Here is a 22,642-nt window from a genome sequence, read left to right as displayed (position 1 = left end):
GGGGAGAAGGCAGGAACGGGGTACTGATTGAGAATGATCAGCCATGATCACATTGAATGGCGGTGCTGGCACAAAGGGCCGAATGGCCTCCTCCTGCACCTATTGTCTATTGAGAGAGGGAGAGTGTGCGAGAGAGAGAGAGAGAGAGAGAGAGAGAGAGTTCGGGAGAGAGAGAGAGCTAGATAGAGCTCTTAAGGGTAGTGGAGTCAGGGGGTATGGGGAGAAGGCAGGAACGGGGTACTGATTGAGAATGATCAGCCATGAATGGCGGTGCTGGCTCGAGGGGCCGAATGGCCGACTCCTGCACCTATTGTCTATTGTCTATCAAGAGCGTATTTACTTTCTTAAGCATCTGAGAGGATTCAGAAAGACCACCTCTGCAGATGCGCCAGAGAACGTATTCTGATGGGATGTATCTCAACCTGGCATGGCAACCGCACTGCTTCTGACCACCTGAACCCACAGAGGGTGGTGGACACAGCGAAGTCCCATCATCGGCTCCTCACCCATTCATCCAGCCTAACTTCAGGGTGCTTTGCATCAGGAAGGCTGGATGTATTGTCAGGGATGTCTGCCACCCTGGCTGTTCCCTTTTTATTTCTTTTCTACCTTCCGGGAGAAGATGCAGGACACACTGAAAATTGTGCATCCAAACTTAAGGACATCTTATTTCCCATGTTAGCCTAGTTCTGAACCAGTCACCTCTTTCACACCCCCCCCCCCCCCCCCCCTTCCCAGAGGTACTGCCACTTGTTCTCGCTCTTAACTTTACCACGTTAGGTTATTCCCTTATTCTACTTTCATATTTGTTTGCACTACTCTGATTTTGCAGAACAATCTTGCACCATTCTTCCGTTTTGCATCCTGTTATATTTATCATCACGTGGGCGGCACGGTAGAGTTGCTGCCTTACAGCGCCAGAGACCCCTGTTTGATCCTGACTGCAGCTACTATACGCATGGTGTTAGTACGTTCTCCCAGTGACCACGTGGGTTTCCTCCGGGTGCTTTGGTTTCTTCCCACACTCCAAAGATGTTCCGGTTTGTAGGTTTAATTGGCTTCAGTAAATTGTAAATTGTCCCTAGTGTGTTGGATAGTGCTAGTGTCCTAATGTGGAAGATAACTGGGTGATGTGTACTCAGGGGACCGAAGGGCCTGTTTCTGCACAGTATCTCGAAAGTCCAAAGTCTACAGTCTAAAGTCACTGTACAGTATGTATACAGTTTACTCCATGTGCTTTGTGTGGAAGAGGAATTGCATTGCACCTTAGTGTATATGATAATAAATTGATCTTATCTAATCTAATTAGTTTAGATTAGAGATACAGCACGGAAACAGGTGGGCCCATCAAGTCCGCACCGACCAATGATCCCCGCACATTAACACTACTCTGCACACATGGGGGACAATTTACATTTATACCAACCCAATTAACCAACGCGGTCACGGGGAGAACGTACAAACTCCGTCCAGACAGCACCCATAGTCAGGATCGAACCCGAGTCTCTGGTGCTGGAAGCGTCGTAAGGCAGCATCTCTACCACTGCACCACCTTCCACCAGGGCCCCTGGGCTCGAGCCTTGGTATATTCTATGCTATGGTATGCTTGGCTTCAATGGTTGGAACACTGAGGATATGAGTCAGGAAGTTACATTGCAGGTTTTTAGGATTTTGGTTCGGCTGCATGTGGAGTATTGTGTACAGTTCTGGTCGCCCCATTACAGGAAGGACGCGGAGGTTTTGGAGAAGAAATTGAAGAGGTTTACCAGAATGCTTCCTGGATTAGAGGGTATTAACAAGAAAGAGAGATTGTTTTCTCTGCAATGCCAAAGGTTGAGCGGAGACCTGTTGGAAGTGTATATAATTATGAGAGGCTTTGATAGGGAAGACAGTCAGGTCATTTTTTACCCAGGGTTGAAATATTCAAGACATAAGGACATAGGTTTAAGGTGAGGCAGGCAAAGTATAAACAAGATCTGAGGGACAAAGTTATTTTACATAGGGAGTGATGGAAGCCTGGAACATTGTGCCAGGGGTGGTAATGGAGGCAGATGTGACTGTGACATTTAAGAGGCTTTTAGATGGGCACATGGATTGGCAGGGAATGGAGGGATGTGGATCACATGCAGGCAGAGATGAGTTTAAATTGACATCCTGATCACCATGGACATTGTGGGCCGAAGGGCTTGTTCCTGTGCTGTTTTATTTTATGTTCTATATCCTATCCTTGCATGGTCCCATTATCCACGACAATTCCAAAGACGTACAGGTATGTAGGTTAATTGGCTGGGCAAATGTAAAAATTGTCCCTAGTGGGTGTAGGATAGTGTTAGTGTGCGGGGATCGCTGGGCGGCGCGGACCCGGTGGGCCGAAGGGCCTGTTTCTGCGCTGTCTCTAAAATCTTTTTTTTTAAATCTAAACAGCAAGCGAGATAAAAACAATTTTAATAAACTAGTTCTGTATGAAAGATGACTGCAAATATATTTTTACAGTTGCCCATAGATTCAATTTATACAGGAAAGTATATGTCCAGGATTTGCCATTGCAATTTTTGAAGTTATTCATTGCTTGTAGAGATTTTGTGGTAAATATAGAATTTGGTGATATTTCTCACCATGATTTAGCATGAATGGCAACAGATGTCAACAACAGGTATGTAGGTTAATTGGCTGGGTAAATGTAAAAATTGTCCCTAGTGGGTGTAGGATAGTGTTAATGTGCGGGGATCGCTGGGCGGCGCGGACTTGGAGGGCCGAAAAGGCCTGTTTCCGCGCTGTATATATATATGATATGATATGATATGATAATAACGAAATCATTTATATAGTGCCTTGAACACCGTAAAACATCCCGACCCGTGTGTGCCACAGAGGATAGACACAAAACGCAGGAGTAACTCAGCGGTCAGACAGCATCTCTGGAGAAATGGAATAGGTGACCTTTCAGGTCAAGACCCTTCTTCAGACTGAGAGTCAGGGGAAAGGGAAACGAGAGATACAGACGGTGATGTAGAGAGATATAGAACAAATTAATGAAAGATATGCACAAAAGCAACGATGATAAATGAAACAGGCCATTGTTAGCTAAGGGCTAGGTGAAAATGAGTTAGAGACAATGAGACTCAGCAAGACGACTTTGAACCTAGTAGAACCACTTGGGTGGGGGAGGGACGAAGAGGGAGAAGCTACGGAAGTACATAGAGTTGAATGTAGAAGCATTAGGGAAAGTGCACGTCAGGGAGGAAGAATCAAAGCCCTATTGTTCTACATAGATACACATTTCAGTATAAATTAACAAAGGTATTTTCCAATATTCCATAATACAGTTGGTACGGTGACACAGCGATAGAGTTGCTGCCTTATAGCACCAGGGACCCTGGTTTGATCCTGACTACGGTTGCTGTCTGTACAGAGTTTGTATGTTCCCCCTGTGACCACGTGGGGTTTCTCTGGGCACTCAGAGAATTTTAACTTGTAAAAATTGTCCCTAGTGTGTAGGATAGTGTTAGTGTACGGAATGAGAACTGGTTGGCGTGGACTTGGTGGGCCAGTTTCAGCGCAGTATCTCTAAAGTCTAAAGTCTAAAATAAAGTCAGTCAACATTTTCCATGGGTGGTGCAAACAACTGACCATCCTCGGACTTTACTCTTCTCCAGTGTTATGGGATTTCACACCTGTTATTGTCAAAGCTCGACCTCTGCCAAAGTGGTATTCCGTACACCCGAAGCAGTAAAGATTTTCTACATAATACTTTAGTGCACCGGAATGCATGGCCTGAAAGGATGATGGAAGGAGATGTGATTTTAAGTCCCGGAGGAGAATTGGATGCATGCTTGGAGGGCTCTACGCTCTTGGAAGATTCTTGATTAGTACGGGTGTCAGGGGTAATGGGGAGAAGGCAGGAGAATGGGGTGAGGAGGGAGAGATAGATCAGCCATGATTGAATGGCGTAGTAGACCTGATGGGCTGAATGGCCAAATTCTGCTCCTAGACCTTAAGAATCTTTGAAGACTGGAGGCCTTTTGAATTAACTAGCTGGTACGCTCATTCCATAACTCCTGAAGAGGCATAGATAAATAGGGATAAAGGTCAGAATCATTATCTCTGGGAATAAAAACCAAGAAGACATGGGGTTAAGGTGAGAGCAAGTTGTTTTAATGGGGAATTGAGGGGGTTATGTAAAGAGTGGTTGCTGTCAGAGGAGGTAGAGCCAGAGACAATCACTACATTCATGAGAAATTTAGGCAGGCACTTAAATTGGCAAGGCATAGAAGGAAATGGGACGGGTGGGATTAGGGTAGTGGAGGAAAAAGGCCAGCATGGATATGTTGGGCAGAAGGACCTGTTTCTGTGCTGTGCTGTGCAACTCTATGATTCTGTGATAGTTTAGTTTAGTTTAGCGATACAGCGCGGAAACAGGCCCTTCGACCAACCGAGTCTGCACCGACCAGCGATCCCTGCGTATTAACACTGTCCTACACACACTAGAGACAATTTACACATACACCAAGCCAATTAACCTATAAACCTGTACGCCTTTGGTGCGTGGGAGGCAATAGACAATAAACAATAGACAATAAACAATAGACAATAGGTGCAGGAGTCGGCCATTCGGCCCTTTGAGCCAGCACCGCCATTCACTGTGATCATGGCTGATCATCCACAATCAGTACCCCGTTCCTGCCTTCTCCCCATATCCCTTGACTCTGCTATCTTTAAGAGCTCTATCTAACTCTCTCTTGAAAGCATCCAGAGAATTGGCCTCCACTGCCTTCTGAGGCAGAGTATTCCACAGATTCTCAACTCTCTGGGTGAAAATGTTTTTCCTCATCTCTGTTCTAAATGGCCGACCCCTTATTCTTAAACTGTGGCCCCTGGTTCTGAACTCCCCCAATATCGGGAACATGTTCCTGCCTCTAGCGTGTCCAATCCCTTAATAATCTTTTATGTTTCAATAAGATCCCCTCTCATCCTAAGTTCCAGTGTATACAAGCCCAGGCGCTCCATTCTTTCAACATATGACAGCCCAGTCATCCCGGGAATTAACCTAGTGAACCTACGCTGCACGCCCTCGATAGCAAGAATGTCCTTCCTCAAATTTGGAGACCAAAACTGCACACAGTACTCCAGGTGCGGTCTCACTAGGGCCCTGTGCAACCGCAGAAGGACCTCTTTGCTCCTATACTCAACTCCTCTTGTTATAAAGGCCAACATGCCATTAGCTTTCTTCACAGCCTGCTGTACCTGCATGCTTACTTTCAGTGACTGATGTACAAGGCTACCCAGATCTCGTTGTACTTCCCCTTTCCCGAACGGAAGATCTCGGAGAAAACCCACGCAGGTCAGGGTAGAAAGTACAAACTGCGTACAGACAGCACCCATAGTCAGGATCGAACTCGGGTCTTTGGCGCTGTAAGGCAGCAACTCTACCGCTGCGCCACTGTGCCACCATGATAATCAGGGTGAATGTTACAGTGCATGCAGGATTCATTTACTGCATTTAGGAGAACTTCTCTTTAGCAAATGTTTAGCAAGAAGTAGGGGTGTGCAATTTATTTTCTGGATTTAGTTTTACTGAATGAAACCAGGCAAGTAGAAGGAGTGTCAGTGGGAGGGTACCGTGGGGGTGAATAACAATTCAGGTCGATTTAGCTGAGGTTTCGTTTAGTTTCTGTTTAGTGATCCAGCACAGAAACAGGTCCTTCAGCCCACCAAGTCCGCACTGACCAACAATCCCCGTACAATAGCACTATCCTGCAGACCAGGGATAATTTACAATTTTACTGCAGCCAATTAACCTACAAACCTGTGTGTCTTTGGAGTGTGGGAGGGAACTGGAGCAGTCTGGGAAAACCTACAAGGTCACAGGGAGATCGTACAAACTCCATACAGACAGCACCCATAGTCAGGATCGAACCCACGTCTCTGGTGCTGTCAGGCAACAAAGGTACCACTGCGCCACTGTGCCATCCCAAAGGTTCTGAGCTAGGACATGGCAGGATTTTTGAGACGTGACAAGTAAAATGGATGAAGGAGAGCCAGTGGATGTGGTGTATCTGGACTTTCAGAAAGCCTTCGACAAGGTCCCACACAGGAGATTAGTGGGCAAAATTAGAGCACATGGTATTGGGGGTAGGGTATTGACATGGAAAGAGAATTGGTTGGCAGACATGAAACAAAGAGTAGGAATAAATGGGTCCCTGTCAGAATGGCAAGCGGCGGTGAGTGGAGTGCCGCAAGGCTCGGTGCTGGGGCCTGGGTGGATAATATATATTTACAATATATATTAGATGATGGGATTAAAAGTAACACTAGCAAATTGGCAAATGACACAAAGCTGGGTGGCAGTGTGAACTCCGAAGAAGTTGCCAGGAGGTTGCAGGGTGACTTGGACAGGTTGAGTGAGTGGGCAGATGCAGTATAATGTAGATAAATGTGAGGTTATCCACTTTGGCAGCAAGAACAAGGATGCAGATTATTATCTCAATGGTGTCAGATTAGGAAAAAGGGAAGTGCAACGAGACCTGGGTGTCCTTGCACACCAGTCACTGAAAGTAAACATGCAGATACAGCAGGCAGTGAAGAACGCTAATGGCATGTTGGCCTTCATAACGAGAGGATTTGAGTATAGGAATAAAGAGGTCCTTCTGCAGTTGTACAGGACCCTGGAGTATTGTGTGCAGTTTTGGTCTCCTAATATGAGGAAGGACATCCTTGTAATTGAGGCAGTGCAGCTTAGGTTCACAAGGTTAATCCCCGGAATGGCGGGACAGTCATATGGGGAAAGATTGGAAAGACTGGGCTTGTATTCACTGGAATTTAGAAGGATGAGAGGGGATCTTATAGAAACATATAACATTATAAAAGGACTGGACAAGCTAGATGCAGGAAAAATGTTCCCAATGTTGGGGGAGTCCAGAACCAGGGGCCACAGTCTAAGAATAAAGGGGAGGCCATTTAAAATTGAAATGAGAAAAAACCTTTTTCACCCAGAGAGTTGTGAATTTGCGGAATTCTCTGCCACGGAAGGCAGTAGAAAAATCAATTCACTTGATGAATTTAAAAGAGAATTAGATAGAGCTCTAGGGGCCAGTGGAATCAAGGGATATGGGGAGAAGGCAGGCACGGGTTAATGATTGTGGATGGTCAGCCATTATCAAAAAGAATGGCGGTGCTGGCTCGAAGGGCCAAATTGTCTCCTCCTGCACCTATTTTCTAAGTTTTACTAAGCTGAGAATTGATTTTGCAAAAGTTAATCAGAAATGTCTAATTGAAGATAAATCAGCATCAGGGTAACGCGAGGCAGTCCAGGGGTTCACGGTAACAATGTTCCCACAAAGAAGGAAGGAACTGTCATATCTAAGCTTTCTGGAAGACAAAGTAAAATAGAAGGCAGGGCAACATACATTAGCTTGTATCGGCTGATGATTGAAGGGTTTGAAAACTATACAATCCGCAGGAATGATTGGGTTAACAAATGATAAGAGTTGGACAGCACTGAGCTTGTACTCCCTGGAGTTTAGAAGGTCGTGGGGGGGGGGTCCTCTTTGAAACTTACTGAATAATGAAAGGCCTGGATAGTGTGGATATGGAGAGGATGTTTCCACTAGTGGGAGAGTTCTGGACCAGAGGCCATCGCCTCAGAATAAAAGGACTTCCAGAGAGAAGACAAGGAATTTCATTAGTCAGAGGGTGGTGAATCTGTGGAATTCGTTGCCACAGAAGGCAGTGGGAGGATGAGGCTCCTATAACATGAATTTATGAACTTTATGGAAACACAAACGAGAAGATGCTAAAACTGCCAAACAATTAAAATCAAAACATGTTTTAAAGAGGGACGATCACCAAGGAAAGAATAATGCCCATTAAAGACCACAAACGTAATCTATCTGTTGTGCTGAAGGATGTGGGTAAATTTCTTGTGAAATATATTACAGCTATAATTACAAATGAGATGGGGGTTGATACTTCCTGTAGTTGAGGAGGGTATGTGAAATATGCATGGGATAAGCATTGGAACAGAGGGAGTATTAAGGGGTTCATACCTTTGAAGGTTGATAAATTGTCAGGCTAAATGAGATATACCACAAGAAGCAAGGAAGGAAATTGTGGACATTGTAATCATAGTTTCTGAGCTTGTTCTTGGCAGCTAAAGGAGAATTGAAGGACTGCTTTTGTTGTCTCATTGTTTAAAAAAAGACGGATTTAATAATGTGTAGGAAGGAACTACAGATGCTGGTTTACTCCGGAGATAGACACAAAAACCTAGAGTAGCTCTACAGGTCAGCATCTCTGGAGAGAAGGAATAGGTGACGTTTCTGAAGAAGAGTCTGGACCCGAAATGTCTCCTACTCCTTTTCTCCAGAGATGCTGCCTGACCCGCGGAGTCTTGAATTTTAATAATTACTAGCTGGTTAATTTTAATGGGCAAATTATTGGAATCGATACCGAAAATCGATGTAAACTTTCATGTAGAAAAGCACACATTAATTAGGGATAGTCAGCATGGGTTTGTTTGGGGAAGTCTGACCAACTTAACTGAGTTCATTGAGGGCATTCATTACAAGGAGTCCAGCTCAAGGCTATGTATGGATTCTAGCAACGCTTTTTAACACATTCCACATGATAGACTAATTGAAAAATAAAAGTCCATGTGCTGCAAGGAAGAAAGGAAAATTGGATCCAAACCTGACTGCAGTAGGTAGCGGAGTGTCAGGTTTGATGTAGGAAGGAACTGCAGATGCTGGTTTCCGGGCGGACAGAACGGAAGAATCCGGGAAATCCAAGGGTAGAGGAGTCTGCTTCTTGACCAATAATAACTGGTGTAATCCTGGGAATATTAAGACGCTTTCTCGTTCCTGCTCGCCGGACCTGGAACATCTAACTATCCTATGCCGACCATTCTACCTACCCCGGGAGTTCAGCTCGGTGATCATCACAGCCGTCTATATCCCACCGCATGCGGACACCGACGTGGCACTGTCCACCCTACACGATGTGTTGTGTCAACACCAAAACAAGAACCCTGATGCGGCCGTGCTGGTGGCTGGAGACTTCAATAGGGGAAATCTCAAAAAGGTCATGCCCAACTTCTACCAACACATCACGTGTGTCACCAGGGGGGAAAGAACTTTGGACCACTGCTACACGCCGTTCAGGAAAGGCTACAAGGCCGTTTCTCTCCCTCCTTTTGGGAAATCTGACCACGCTGCCATTTTCCTGCTGCCGGAGTACAAACAACGGATAGTACGGGAAGCGACAGTGACGAGGGACGTAAAGCGGTGGGCTGACCATTCAGAGGCCATGCTGCAGGATGCACTGAGCAAAGTCGACTGGAACATGTTCCAAGAAAGTTCCAGAGACGTAAATGAGTTTGCGGAAGCGGTTACGGACTTCATTGCCACAATAGCCGATACCATCATCCCCACGGTAAGGGTCAGTATCTTCCCTAACCAAAAACCCTGGGTGGACAGGTCTATTCGCGTGGCCTTGAATGCTCGCACCGCTGCTTACAACTCCGGCCTGGCATCCGGCAACATGGACGACTACAAGGGAGAGTCCTACCGACTGCGAAGGGCAGTGAAGGATGCAAAAAAGAGGTACCGGGACAAGATGGAGTCACAGATGGAGCAGCAGGACACCAGGCGCCTTTGGCAGGGGCTACGGACTATAACTAGCTACAGGTCCAGCACCCCCTCAACCGGAAGTGCCGGCTCCTCCTTAGCTGATGACCTGAACTCTTTTTACGCACGGTTTGAGACGGGTAACACCACCAGCTCGCCGTCTAAAAACAGCACCGAAGGGGCGCTGGCTAGCGAGGCTGGAGGGGGATTCACCGCCGGGGATGTGCACACATTCTCGGTGTCCGAGCATGAGGTGAGGTGGGCTCTGACGCGTGTGAACACGAGGAAAGCTGGAGGCCCAGATGGTATATCTGGGCGAGTACTAAAGTCTTGTGCTACTCAGATTGCTCCAGTGCTCACCACAATATTCAACCTCTCCTTGGCAAAGTCCGTGGTCCCTGCATGCTTCAAAAGATCCATCATTGTACCGGTGCCAAAGAATGCCTCTCCAGCGTGTTTAAATGACTACCGACCGGTGGCCCTCACCTCGGTTGTCATGAAATGCTTGGAGAGGCTAGTTAAGAAGCACATCTGCGCCCTCCTTCCTCGCAACATGGACCCACTACAGTTCGCATACCGTCCGAACAGGTCCACGGATGATGCGGTCTCCCAGGTTCTACACACCGCTCTCTCTCATCTGGACAGCCAGGGGGGCTATGTGAGGATGCTGTTCATTGACTTTAGTTCAGCATTCAACACAATAGTCCCCAGCAGACTGGTTGAGAAGCTGCTGGAACTGGGGCTTAGCACCCCTCTGTGTGCCTGGGTCCTGGACTTTCTCACTGCCAGGCCCCAAGTGGTCAGGATGGGGGAACACACATCTAGCTCCCTCACCCTGAACATAGGATCCCCACAGGGCTGCGTCCTTAGCCCCCTACTGTACTCCCTGTACACACATGACTGTGTGGCCAGGTTCAGCTCAAACTCCATCATCAAGTTTGCTGATGACACTGTGGTGGTGGGCCGGATCTCCAACAACGATGAGAAGGCCTACCGGGAGGAGGTGGCTGATCTGGCACTCTGGTGTCAGGACAATAGCCTCCTCTTGAATGTCACTAAAACAAAGGAGCTGATTGTGGACTTCAGAAGGGCTAAACATCCAAGGACGTACACGCCACTGGAGATAAATGGGTCTATTGTGGATAGGGTGAGCAGTTTCAAATACTTGGGAGTCCGATCGCAGAGGATCTGACGTGGGCAACGCACATTGCCGCACTGGTGGGTAAGGCTAAGCAGCGCCTTTACCACCTTAGACAACTGAGGAAATTCAGAGTGTCGCTGAGGATCCTTCATTGCTTCTACTCTGGGGCTGTAGAGAGCATCCTGTCCGGCAACATTACAGTCTGGTTTGGGAACAGCTCTGCCCAGGACAGGATGGCCCTGCAGAGAGTAGTGCATTCGGCAGAACGCACCATGGGAACTACACTCGTCCCCCTGCAGGACCTATACATCAGGAGGTGCAGATCCAGAGCAAGCAAGATCATGAGGGACCCCTGCCACCCCAGTAACGGACTGTTCCAGATGCTACGGTCAGGCAAACGCCTCCGCTGTCACGCTGTGAAAACGGAGAGGATGAGACGGAGCTTCTTCCCACAGGCCATCAGGACTGTCAACTTTGATAACCCCAGAGACTAAATTTTTGTCGACACTTTTTGTGCTATGTTTAGTAACTTATTAACTTTATTTATATGCTGTAACTGTAATTCTTTTTGTGCACAACCCGCAGGCATTGCCACTTTCATTTCACTGCACATCGAGTATGTGTATGTGACAAATAAATTTGACTTGACTTGACTTGACTTGGTTTAACCGAAGATAGACACAAAAAGCTGGAGCAACTCAACGGGACAGGCAGCACCTCTAGAGAGAAGGAATGGGTGACATTTTGGGTCGAGACCCTGAACGCTCATTCTGAAGAAGGGTCCCGACCTAAAACGTCATCCGTTCCTTCTCTCCAGAGATGCTGCCTGTTCCGCTGAGTTACTCCAGCATTTTGTGTAAGGTTTGATGCTTTGTGTTGTTTGATGTTTTGTGTTGTTTCTGCAACAGAATGGCTGGTCCAATGGTGCTTTATGGTCAATGGTGCTGTATTGTTACATCTGCAAACGCACAGTGAAATTTTTTTTGTCCCCCATGTGTTTCATGGAGCTGTTGTAATATATGCTTACCAAAGAAGTTTGCAGATGGCATAGAAGTGTTCTGTGTGGTTAACAGTGAGAGGAAAGTAACAATTTACACCACAGGATTAATCAGCTTGGCAGAACAGCGTTAACTGAATCCATAAGATCATAAGTAATAGCAGCAGAATGAGGCCATTCGGCCCATCAAGTCTACTCTGCGATTCAATCATGGCTGATCCATCTCTCCCTCCTAACCCCATTCTCCTACCTTCACACCATAACCTCTGACACCCACAATCCAGCAGTGTACGAGGTAAGACACCAAGTGCTGGTGTAACTCAGGGGTTCAGGCAGCATCTCTGGAGTAAAGGAGACGGATAATGTTTCATGTCGGGACCCTTCTTGCCTCTGAAGAAGATAAGCTAAGTTTATCCCTTCAGTCTGAAGGGATAAACTAAACTAAACTAAACTAAAATACTGGAGTAACTCAGGTGTGATTTTGGGTCATGACCCTTCTTCAGTCTAAAGAAGGGTGGTGACCCGAAATACCACCTGAGTTACTCCAGTATTTTAGTTTGGTTTAGTTTATCCCTTCGGCCCACCGAGTCCATGTCAACCAGCGATCCCCACTCACTAACACTATCCTACGCACACCACCGACAATTTACAGTTTTACCAAGCCAATTAGCCTACAAACCTACGTCTTCGGAGTGTGGGAGGAAACCGGAGCTCCCGGAGAGAACCCATGAGGTCACAGAGAGAACGTACAAATTCCATACAGACAAGCACCCGTAGTCAGGATCGAACCCGGGTCCCTGGCGCTGTAAGGCAGCAAACTCTCTTTCTGCTGACTGGATAAGCATGCAACAAAAGCTTGTCACTGTACCTCAGTACATGTGGACTGTGCGCTGTTCTACACATTCCCTACCAACTGGGGGATGGTGCCTTTGTATAGTGATAGTCATGCTGATCTGTATGCAGACATTCCACTGTACGTTAGTAATAATAATACTGTTAATGAAGAAATCATTGAACCATTGAGATATCAAACAGGTCGATGGAGATAGAACACAGACCAGCCATAATTTACAACACAACTCCTGCCCTGCTCCTGTTCCAATAAAATTCTTTGTGTTTTAACTGCTTGTGTGATATTGGAGGGTAGCTAATGTTATCCCACTTTTCAAGAAAGGAGCTAGAGAGAAAACAGGGCATTATAGACCAGTTAGCCTGACATCGGTGGTGGGGAAGATGCTGGAGTCAATTATTAAAGAGGTAATAACAGCGCATTTGGATAGCGGTAAAAGGATTGGTCCAAGTCAGCATGGATTTATGAAAGGGAAATCCTGCTTGACTAATCTTCAGGAATTTTTTGAGGATGTGACAAGTAAAATGGATGAAGGGAAGCCAGTGGATGTAGTGTATCTAGACTTTCAGAAAGCCTTTGATAAGGTCCCACACGGGAGGTTGGTGAGCAAAATTAGAGCACATGGTATTGGGGGTAGGGTGCTGACATGGATAGAGAATTGATTGGCAGACAGGAAGCAAAGAGTAGGAATAAACGGGTCCTTTTCAGAATGGCAGGCAGTGGCGAGTGGAGTGCCGCAAGGCTCGGTGCTGGGGCCGCAACTATTTACAATATATATTAATGATTTGGATGATGGAATTAGAAGTAACACCAGCAAGTTTGCGGATGACACAAAGCTGGGTGGCAGTGTGAACTGCAAAGAGGATGTTAGGAGGTTGCAGGGTGATCTGGACAGGTTGAGTGAGTGGGCAGATGCATGGCAGATGCAGTATAATGTATATAAATGTGAGGTTATCCACTTTGGCGGCAAAAATAAGGAGGCAGATTATTATCTCAATGATGTCAGATTAGGTAAAGGGGAAACGCAATGAGACCTTGGTGTCCTTGAACACCAGTCACTGAAAGTGAGCATGCAGGTACAGCAGGCAGTGCAGAAAGCTAATGGCATGTTGGCCTTCATAACGAGAGGATTTGAGAATAGGAGCAAAGAAGTCCTTCTGCAGTTGTATAGGGCCTTGGTGAGACCACATCTGGAGTATTGTGTACAGTTTTGGTCTCCTAATTTGAGGAAGCACATCCTTGTAATTGAGGCAGTGCAGCGTAGGTTCACGAAATTGATCCCTGGGATGGCGGGACTGACATATGAGGAAAGATTGAAAAGACTGGACAAGCTAGATGCAGGAAAAATGTTCCCAATGTTGGGCGAGTCCAGAACCAAGGGCCACAGTCTTAGAATAAAGGGGAGGCCATTTAAAACTGAGGTGAGAAAAAATCTTTTCACCCAGAGAGTTGTGAATTTGTGGAATTCTCTGCCACAGAGGGCAGTGGAAGCCAAATCACCAGATGGGTTTAAGAGAGAGTTAGATACTCTAGGGGCTAGTGGAATCAAGGGATATGGGGAGAAGGCAGGCACGGGTTATTGATTGGGGACGATCAGCCATGATCACAATGAATGGCGGTGCTGGCTCGAAGGGCCGAATGGGCTCATCCTGCACCTATTTTCTATGTTTCTATGTTTCTAAAAATATCCACTGACTTTGGTTCCACAGCTTTCCGTGGCAAAAAATTCCACAGATTCACCACCCTCTTACATGTCCCTCCAAACCTGACCTATCCATGTACCTGTCCAATTGTTTCTTAACGTTGCAATCAGTAGTGTGTAGGGAGTGGATTGGAAAATGGGATACCATGGAACTAGTGTGAACGGGTGATATATGGCTGACATGGACTCGGAATTCCTTGCTGCATCTCTAAACTAAACTACAACATCATTACATCTTGCAAAGAAAACCGAATGGTGAATTAAACACCTTAGTTTAACAGTATATTGCCAATAGTTGGATTGTGATTATTTTTTTTAAAAAGCACTACAGGTCTGCCACATTTCCCAACTTATATATGTAATGGGTTACCAACAGATATTGAATACACCAGTTACAAAAAATGTACCCCCCACCCTTGCCAATAATGTGGCCCTCTGGCGTGGAATCCCTTCCCTTATTTTGAGGGGCGTCTCTCTCCATCACACCCTGCCCCCCATGTCCAGCAGTGGAAGGCCCCTAGACTGTGGTCCTCCCCCACAGGGCCTTGGCGTTGGCTGTACCGAGCTTCAGTGTGTCCCTCAGCACGTACTCCTGCAGTCTGCAGCGGGCCAGTCGGCAACATTCCTTGACGGACAGCTCGCTCCGCTGGGAGGTCAACAAAGCTCCGGCAGGCCAAAGAGCATCTTTCACCGAGTTGATGACCTTCCAGCAGCACTCGATGCCAGTCTCTGAATGCGTCCCTGGGGACAGTCCGTAAATCACAGAGTCCTCTGTGACGGAGCTGTTTGGAATAAATCGTGACGGGGGCCCTTGCAAACCTCTCCAGGCTCTCTTTGCAAATCCACACACTCTGTGAAGAGGTGGGCAACCATCTCCTCTCCATAGCAGCCGTCCCGAGGGCAGCGTGCGCTGGTAGTGAGGTTCCGACGGTGCAGAAAGGATCAGACTAGGAGGGATCCCTGCACCACCAGCCAAGCCTGGTCTTGGTGCTTGTTGGTGTTGTATGTACAGCCTCTGAGAATAGATAATAGACAATAGACAATAGGTGCAGGAGGAGGCCATTCGGCCCTTCGAGCCAGCACCGCCATTCAATGTGATCATGGCTGATCATTCTCAATCAGTACCCCGTTCCTGCCTTCTCCCCATACCCCCTGACTCCGCTATCCTTAAGAGCTCTATCTAGCTCTCTCTTGAATGCATTCAGAGAATTGGCCTCCACTGCCTTCTGAGGCAGAGAATTCCACAGATTCACAACTCTCTGACTGATAAAGTTTTTCCTCATCTCAGTTCTAAATGGCCTACCCCTTATTCTTAAACTGTGGCCCCTGGTTCTGGAACTGTGGCCCCTTGTTCTGGATGTCGGGTGGAGTTTTGGAAGGAACATGTTTGTATATATTTATTTCTCGAATGAAGTATTTTTTGATCATTTAAAAAAATGGGGTTACCAACAGTTCTCAGGAACAGAGCCCCATTGTATCCTGGAGAAGACCTGCAATGTTATGGGGAGAAGGCAGGAGAATGGGGTTAGGAGGGACAGATAGATCAGCCAAGAATTAATGATGGAGTAGACTAGATGGGCCGAATGGCCCAATCCTGTTCCTATCACTTTTGATCTTATGATCTTATGAACTTATTGTCCTCCAGTAAAGATGTTGTGGATCTGGAGTCACATAAACAGAGCAGGTCCAATGCAGCAAAGATGGACACACAATGCTAAAGTGACTCAGTGGGTCAGGCAGCATCTCTGGAGAAAAGGGAGTAGATAACATTTCGGGTAGAGACCCTTCTACAGACTCCAATGTTGTACAGTCAAAATAGGATGGGTGGATTGTTGAGAGATAAGAGACAGTGGATGCTGGGCATTTCCTTAGTGTAAGTCCGGAATTCATATATAATGGGAGGGGAATTAGGCCATTCAGCCCATCAATTCTACTCCGCCATTCAATCATGGCTGATCTATCTCACCCTCCTAACGCCATTCTCCTGCCTTCTCCCCATAACCCCCTGTTACCCGTGCTAATCAAGAATCTATCTATCTCTACCTCTCTTGACTTGGCCTCCTCAGCCTTCCACAGATTCGCCACACTCTGACTAAAGAAGCCAATTAAATTCACATTAGGCAGGAAATGGTGTTGGGTAGACTGATGGGACTGAAGGCTGATAAATCCACAGGGCCTGATGGTCTGCATCCCAGGGTACTTAAGGAGGTGGCTCTAGAAATTGTGGCCGCATTGGTGATCATTTTCCAATGTTCTATAGATTCAGGATCAGTTCCTGTGGATTGGGGGGTAGCTAATGTTATCCCACTTTTTAAGAAAGGAGGGAGAGAGAAAACGGGAAATTATAGACCAGTTAGTCTGACATCAGTGGTGGGGAAGATTATCCTCTCATGTTGAAAAGGTGCCAAATAAAGAGAGGCTGAATTTTCAGTTGCGGTTTTAAATATTTTAGTTTATTTCATTTTGCCAAAGAAAAGGCCAGCGAGTTTATGCTCTTTCAAGCCCCGTGCCCTCCACTTACCGTCTTTTCACTGTGTAATCAATATCCTTCGCATTCCCTTCAACTCGCTCCAGATTCTAACACTCACTAACATACTCGAGGCAGCGATCAATTAACCTAACGATCCGCCCAATTCCTTGCGTCGTGCGAGAAAACACAGAAGACCAGAGAGAGGGGACGTGCAAGTCTGTCACACAGCGTCGGAGCCCGGGATTGAACCCAGGTCACAGCGAAACTGCATCGCTGTCGTCTGTCGCTTCACTGTGGGGGAAGAATCGACGGGGGTCGGTCGGCGAGTGCCAAATCGTGCAGCTGCATTCAACTCATGTTTCAGTGCACAGATCTAGATCTGCCGCATTTGGAGAATTGTGTGCAGTTTTGGTCACCGCGTTCAGGGACGGGTTGTGGAGGCTTTGGAGAGAGAGGCTGCAAAAGAGACTTGTCAGGACAGTAGATAGTGGATAGAGCTCTTAAGGATAGCGGAGTCAGGGGGTATGAGGAGAAGGCAGGAACGGGGTACTGATTGAGAATGATCAGCCATGGTCACATTGAATGGCGGTGCTGGCTCGAAGGGCCGAATGGCCTCCTCCTGCACCTGTTGTCTATTGTCTATGGATAGACACAAAGTGCTGGAGTAACTCGGCGGGTTAGACAGCATTTACATCCGTATCCATTCGTTATCACCTCTTCCCCCGCCAACAACCGGTCATTCAGGGCTCCACGCTTCCCTGGTCATCTGTCGCTGGCCCTGATTAGTTCTGGCTTTTTCTTACTCCAGTTCCACTCCCCTTCCACTTTCAGTCTGAAGAAGGGTCTCGACCCGAAATGTCATCCATCCTTTTTCTCCAGAGATGCTGCCTGACCTGCTGAGTTACTCCAGCATTTTGTGAATAAATACCTTCGATTTGTACCAGCATCTGCAGTTATTTTCTTATACCGCTGAGTTACTCAATAGACAATAGGTGCAGGAGGAGGTCATGCGGCCCTTCGAGCCAGCACCGCCATTCAATGTGATCATGGCTGATCATTCTCAATCAGTACCCCGTTCCTGCCTTCTCCCCATACCCCCTGACTCCGCTATCCTTAAGAGCTCTATCTAGCTCTCTCTTGAATGCATTCAGAGAATTGGCATCCACTGCCTTCTGAGGCAGAGAATTCCACAGATTCACAACTCTCTGACTGAAAACATTACTCCGGCACTTTGTGTCTATCTTCGGTGTAAACCAATATCGGCGGTTCCTTTCTACACATTTTATCAGGACGGTTCCGGGCGTCGAGAATACTAGCTGTAAATAGAGGCTGGACTAACTTGCCTTTCTCTGGATGATCCGAGGCTGAGGGGATACCTAATAGATGTTTATAAACTACGAGAGGCATAGATAGGGTAGTTTTCCCAAGGTGAAAATATCAAATGCAAAAGAGCAAAGCTTTAAGGTAAAGGGCGGACGCTTAGAATGTAAAGAGTCTCGACGCGAATCGTCACCCATTCCTTCCCTCCAGAGATACTGCCTGCCCCGCTGAGTTACTCCAGCATTTTGTGCGTGTCTTCGGTTTAAACCAGCATCTGCGGTTCCTTCCTACACGCTTAGAATGTAAAGATTTACCGGGCAAGTTCTTTTACACAGAGAGCGATAGCTGTCTGTAAGAGTTAGCAGGGCAAATGATGAAGTATGTAGACACAAAATGCTGGAGTAACTCAGCAGGTCAGTCAGCATCTCTGGAGAAAAGGAATAGGCGACGTTTCGGGTCGAGACTCATTCGAATCTGATGAAGGGTCTCGACCCGAAACGTCGCCCATTCCTTCTCTCCAGAGATGCTGCCTGACCCGCTGAGTTACTCCAGCACTTTTGTGTCTATCTTCGGTGTAAACCAGCATCTGCAGTTCCTTCTTACACAGCTGATAAAGTATATATGATAGCGAATCATATTTATGATGCTTTTACACAGACGCATGGACAGGCAGGGAATGGAAGGAGATGGACCACTCACAGACAGAGGAGATTACCTGCTGAGTTACCCCAGCATTTTGTGAATAAATACCTTCAATTTGTACCAGCAACCCATTCCTTCTCTCCTGAGATGCTGCCTGACCTGCTGAGCTACTCCAGCATTTTGTGAATAAATACCTTCGATTTGTACCAGCATCTGTAGTTATTTTCTTATAGATTTGTTTAACTAATCCGTCTAACATTATGATCAGCGCAGCGGTGGGTTAATGAACCCTTTCATGCGCTGTGTACAGTTGTATATTTAACAGTTTGGCGGCAGGACCTCTCAAGCGAATGGCCTCATTATCTTGTCCATTTCAAGAAGCGCCGATCATCGCCGCGGCGAAAACATGTCCATCGAGCGCCAGAGCACTAAGTCAGACATTTCCCAACGTTTGATTTGTGTGGGAAAGTCGAGCAAGGGAGGGGAGGGGGGGGTGGTTTTGGAAAGTTGGAAGGCCAGTACTTGCTGGGGCACTTTCATCTCCTGCTTGAGAACCGCATTAACCGAAGTCCAGTCCATTAAAACTAAATAGCCAGGCAGAAACTCCTAAGCCGCCTATCCGTGTCCCAAACCCAGAGGGTGCGATCTGGCGATAATAGTAGCGGTGAGAGGGCGGGAGTGGCCGCGTGAATGGACGGGATATATACACCTGTCTGCAGAGGTGTCTTGCGCTGGTAGTTTGATCTGGGTATTTTCTGGGTCCGAAGTAGGGTCTCGACCCGAAACTGAGATGAGGAAAAACTTTTTCAGTCAGAGAGTTGTGAATCTGTGGAATTCTCTGCCTCAGAAGGCAGTGGAGGCCAATCCTCTGAATGCATTCAAGAGAGAGCTAGATAGAGCTCTTAAGGATAGCGGAGTCAGGGGGTATGGGGAGAAGGCAGGAACGGGGTACTGATTGAGAATGATCAGCCATGATCACATTGAATGGCGGTGCTGGCTCGAAGGGCCGAATGGCCTCCTCCTGCACCTATTGTCTATTGAAACGCCACCCGTTCCTCCTCTCCAGAGATGCTGCCTGTCCCCCTGAGTTACCCCAGCGTTTTGTGTCGATCTTGGGTATTTTTTTTAGTCTGAAGAAGAGCCTCCACCCGAAACGTCACCCATCCCTTTCTATCCAGAGATGCTGCCTGTCCCGCAGAGTTAACAAACAACAAATAGTTGCAGAGTCACAATAAGGAACTGAGCGCACACCGAGCAGAAACGTGGGGGAATGCACTGTCACAGAGGTTATGGGGTTCAAGTCATTGGATATGTTTCAAGTGGGGATTGACAGATTCTTGATGAGTAATGGTGCCAACGGTTATGGGAAGGAGGCAGGAGAATGGGGTTGAGAGGGAAAGTAGACCAACCACGACTCGATGGTCCGAATGGCCGAATTCCGCTCCTGAGACTTATGGACTTATTAACTTACAAGAGTAATGATTGGATAGCGAATGACCAGTCATAGTCAGACAGCGCGAAAACAGGCCCTTCAGCCCAACTTGCCCATGTTGACCAAAATGCCCCATCTACAGTCGTTCCACTGCCCGCGCTTGGACCACAACCCTTTAAACATGTGGTATACAAGTACCTGCCCAAATATCTATTAAACGTTATGATAGTACCTACCTCACCCGCAGCTCGATCGTACACCCACCACCCTTTGTGTAAAAAACGATACCCCTCAGGTTCTGTAAGATCACCTCTGTAAGATCACTCCTCGTCCCTCTGCCCTTCCAATGAATAAAATGCTCGCCTGCTCAACTCTCCCTGGAGCGCAGGCCACCGACACCTGGCAACCTCCTCGTAAATCCTCTCTGCGCCCTTTTCTAGCTCGTCTGGTGGCAAACTCTGGAATATTTGGCCACAAAACTCAAGTATGGTGGGCGCATAGAGCCTAGAACAGTACAGCACGGGAACAGTCACGTCGGCCCCCAATGTTTGTGCCGAACATGATGTCAAGATAAACTAATCTCATGTGCCTGCGTGTGATCCATAACCCCCCCACCCCCCACCCCACACCCATTCCCCCCATATACATGCGCCTATCTAAACAACTCATAAATGCCACTACGGTATCTGCCTCCACCATCACCCCTGGCAGTGCGTTCCAGTCCCCCACCATCCTTTACGTGAAACCCTAGCCTGCACATCGCCTCTAAACTTTGTCTCTTTCACCTTAAAGCTATACCCTCTAGTCTTTGTTATTTCCACCCTGGCGGGGAAAAAAAGTTTTGGCTGTTTACTCTTCCCATTCCTCTTATGATTCTTTATACTTTTGTCAGCCGCCAAAACACAACCCTGTCGTTAGACCTCTCCAACCCTCTCCAATCTAAGCACAAGGTTCTGGCTATCTACCCTATCTATGCCTCCCACAAATTGTAGATACTTCCCACAGGCTCAACTTTCAGCATTCCATAGAAAACAAGCTGAGAAAACTACCCAAGAACGGAATGGATTTGGAACCGCGCACAGTGAGATCCCACATAAACAGCTGAGGTTTAGATTAACTCTTCCCTGCTAAGAGCAATGTGGATTAAACTGAACGCAAACCACAGGGTTGGGGCTGAGAGGGACGAGACCGTGCATGGGTTCCAGGCTAACAGCGACACGACACGATGCACTGTGTTGGTCTACCTACCCAGTGGTAAGATGGTGAAAAATGGCAGCCAGCAAAGGATGAAGACGCCGACCACGATGCCCAGAGTTTGGGCTGCTTTCTTCTCCCGGGAGAACTTGAGGAGCCTCATGGAGAGGGAGCTGCGCAAATGATGCCCCTTGTTCTTGAAGTTGGAGTTGGAATCTCCCAACACACTCTTGCAATGAATCCTCAGGACCACCTCCATGGTCTTACTCCTCTCCCTCTTCACCCCGGCCTCCAGGCTCTTGGTGGTCCGCCTGGCTACCACGTAGATTCGGAAGTACATGACCAGGATGACCATGAGAGGCAGGTAGAAGGAGAAGAGAGAGGAGAACAAGGTGTATCCCGGCTCCTCGGTAATGTTACACATGGTCTCGTCGTCCGGGGCGGGCTCCTTCCAGCCCAGGAGAGGACCCACCGAAACCACGATGGAGGTGACCCAGAGCACAATGAGGATCCACACAGCCTTCACCTCGGTCATGATGGTCGGGTAGCGTAAAGAGTAGCGCACGCCGATGTAGCGGTCGATGGAGATGACACAGAGGCTCATGATGGAGGCCGTGCAGCACAAGACGTCCACGGCAGCCCACACGTCGCAGAAGATCCTCCCGAAAGCCCAGTAGCCGAGGATCTCCAGGCTGGCCGAGAATGGCAAGATGATGGTGCTGAGCAGGAGGTCGGCGATGGCCAGGTTGATGATGAAGTAGTTGGTGACAGTCTGCAGGTGCCGGTTGCAAGCCACAGACAGAATGACCATGATGTTGCCCACGATGGCGAACAGGATGAAGGCGCCGAGGATAACGCCCACGGCCACCGCCTGGCTGACATCCAACTCCACCGAGTGGCCAGACCTGTTGGAGGTGACCGAGTCGTTGGGGGACACGGCGTAGCTCAGAACCGATGAGTTGGAACAGTTCCCGTCCAAGCTCTCATTGGTAAACTCCGCAAAAGTCATCGTGGAAGGGCTGTCTGCGAGTCTCCATGCGAGTAAGGGCTTTTGCCAACTTCAGCCGCTTCGAGCCCTCGCTTCGTGCCAATGTGTCAAAAAGACTCCCGTGCAACGCCGCGGATGCTGCCGGTGCCCCAGCGGTGGACATTCAAATCCCATGGCCCAGCCTGGTGGGGTGACCGGGACAGGACATCATATCCCCTCCGCAGCATTTCCAGCTCCATCGTTAGACACCTCCGCCCTGGTGACATCCCTGTCCTTCGCCGGC

At 47.7% G+C, this 22,642-nt stretch overlaps 1 protein-coding gene across 1 annotated transcript in view; it reads right to left on the bottom strand.

Moving 5' to 3' along the window:
- Positions 1-22,440, bottom strand: part of adra1d (adrenoceptor alpha 1D) — a 35,287-nt gene extending 12,847 nt beyond the window's left edge. The window contains exon 1 of the mRNA XM_078407932.1: positions 21,426-22,440. Within this exon, the coding sequence (XP_078264058.1) occupies positions 21,426-22,380 (955 nt within the window). The 5' untranslated portion in view covers positions 22,381-22,440. The remainder of the gene's footprint in view (positions 1-21,425) is intronic.
- Between the last annotated feature and the right edge of the window lie 202 nt (positions 22,441-22,642).

This window comes from Rhinoraja longicauda, chromosome 1 (assembly GCF_053455715.1).
Source record: "Rhinoraja longicauda isolate Sanriku21f chromosome 1, sRhiLon1.1, whole genome shotgun sequence".
NCBI classification, from domain to species: Eukaryota; Metazoa; Chordata; class Chondrichthyes; order Rajiformes; family Arhynchobatidae; genus Rhinoraja; species Rhinoraja longicauda.
The sequence above is the reverse complement of the archived record's forward strand: the minus strand, read 5'-3'. Positions and strand labels throughout refer to the sequence as shown.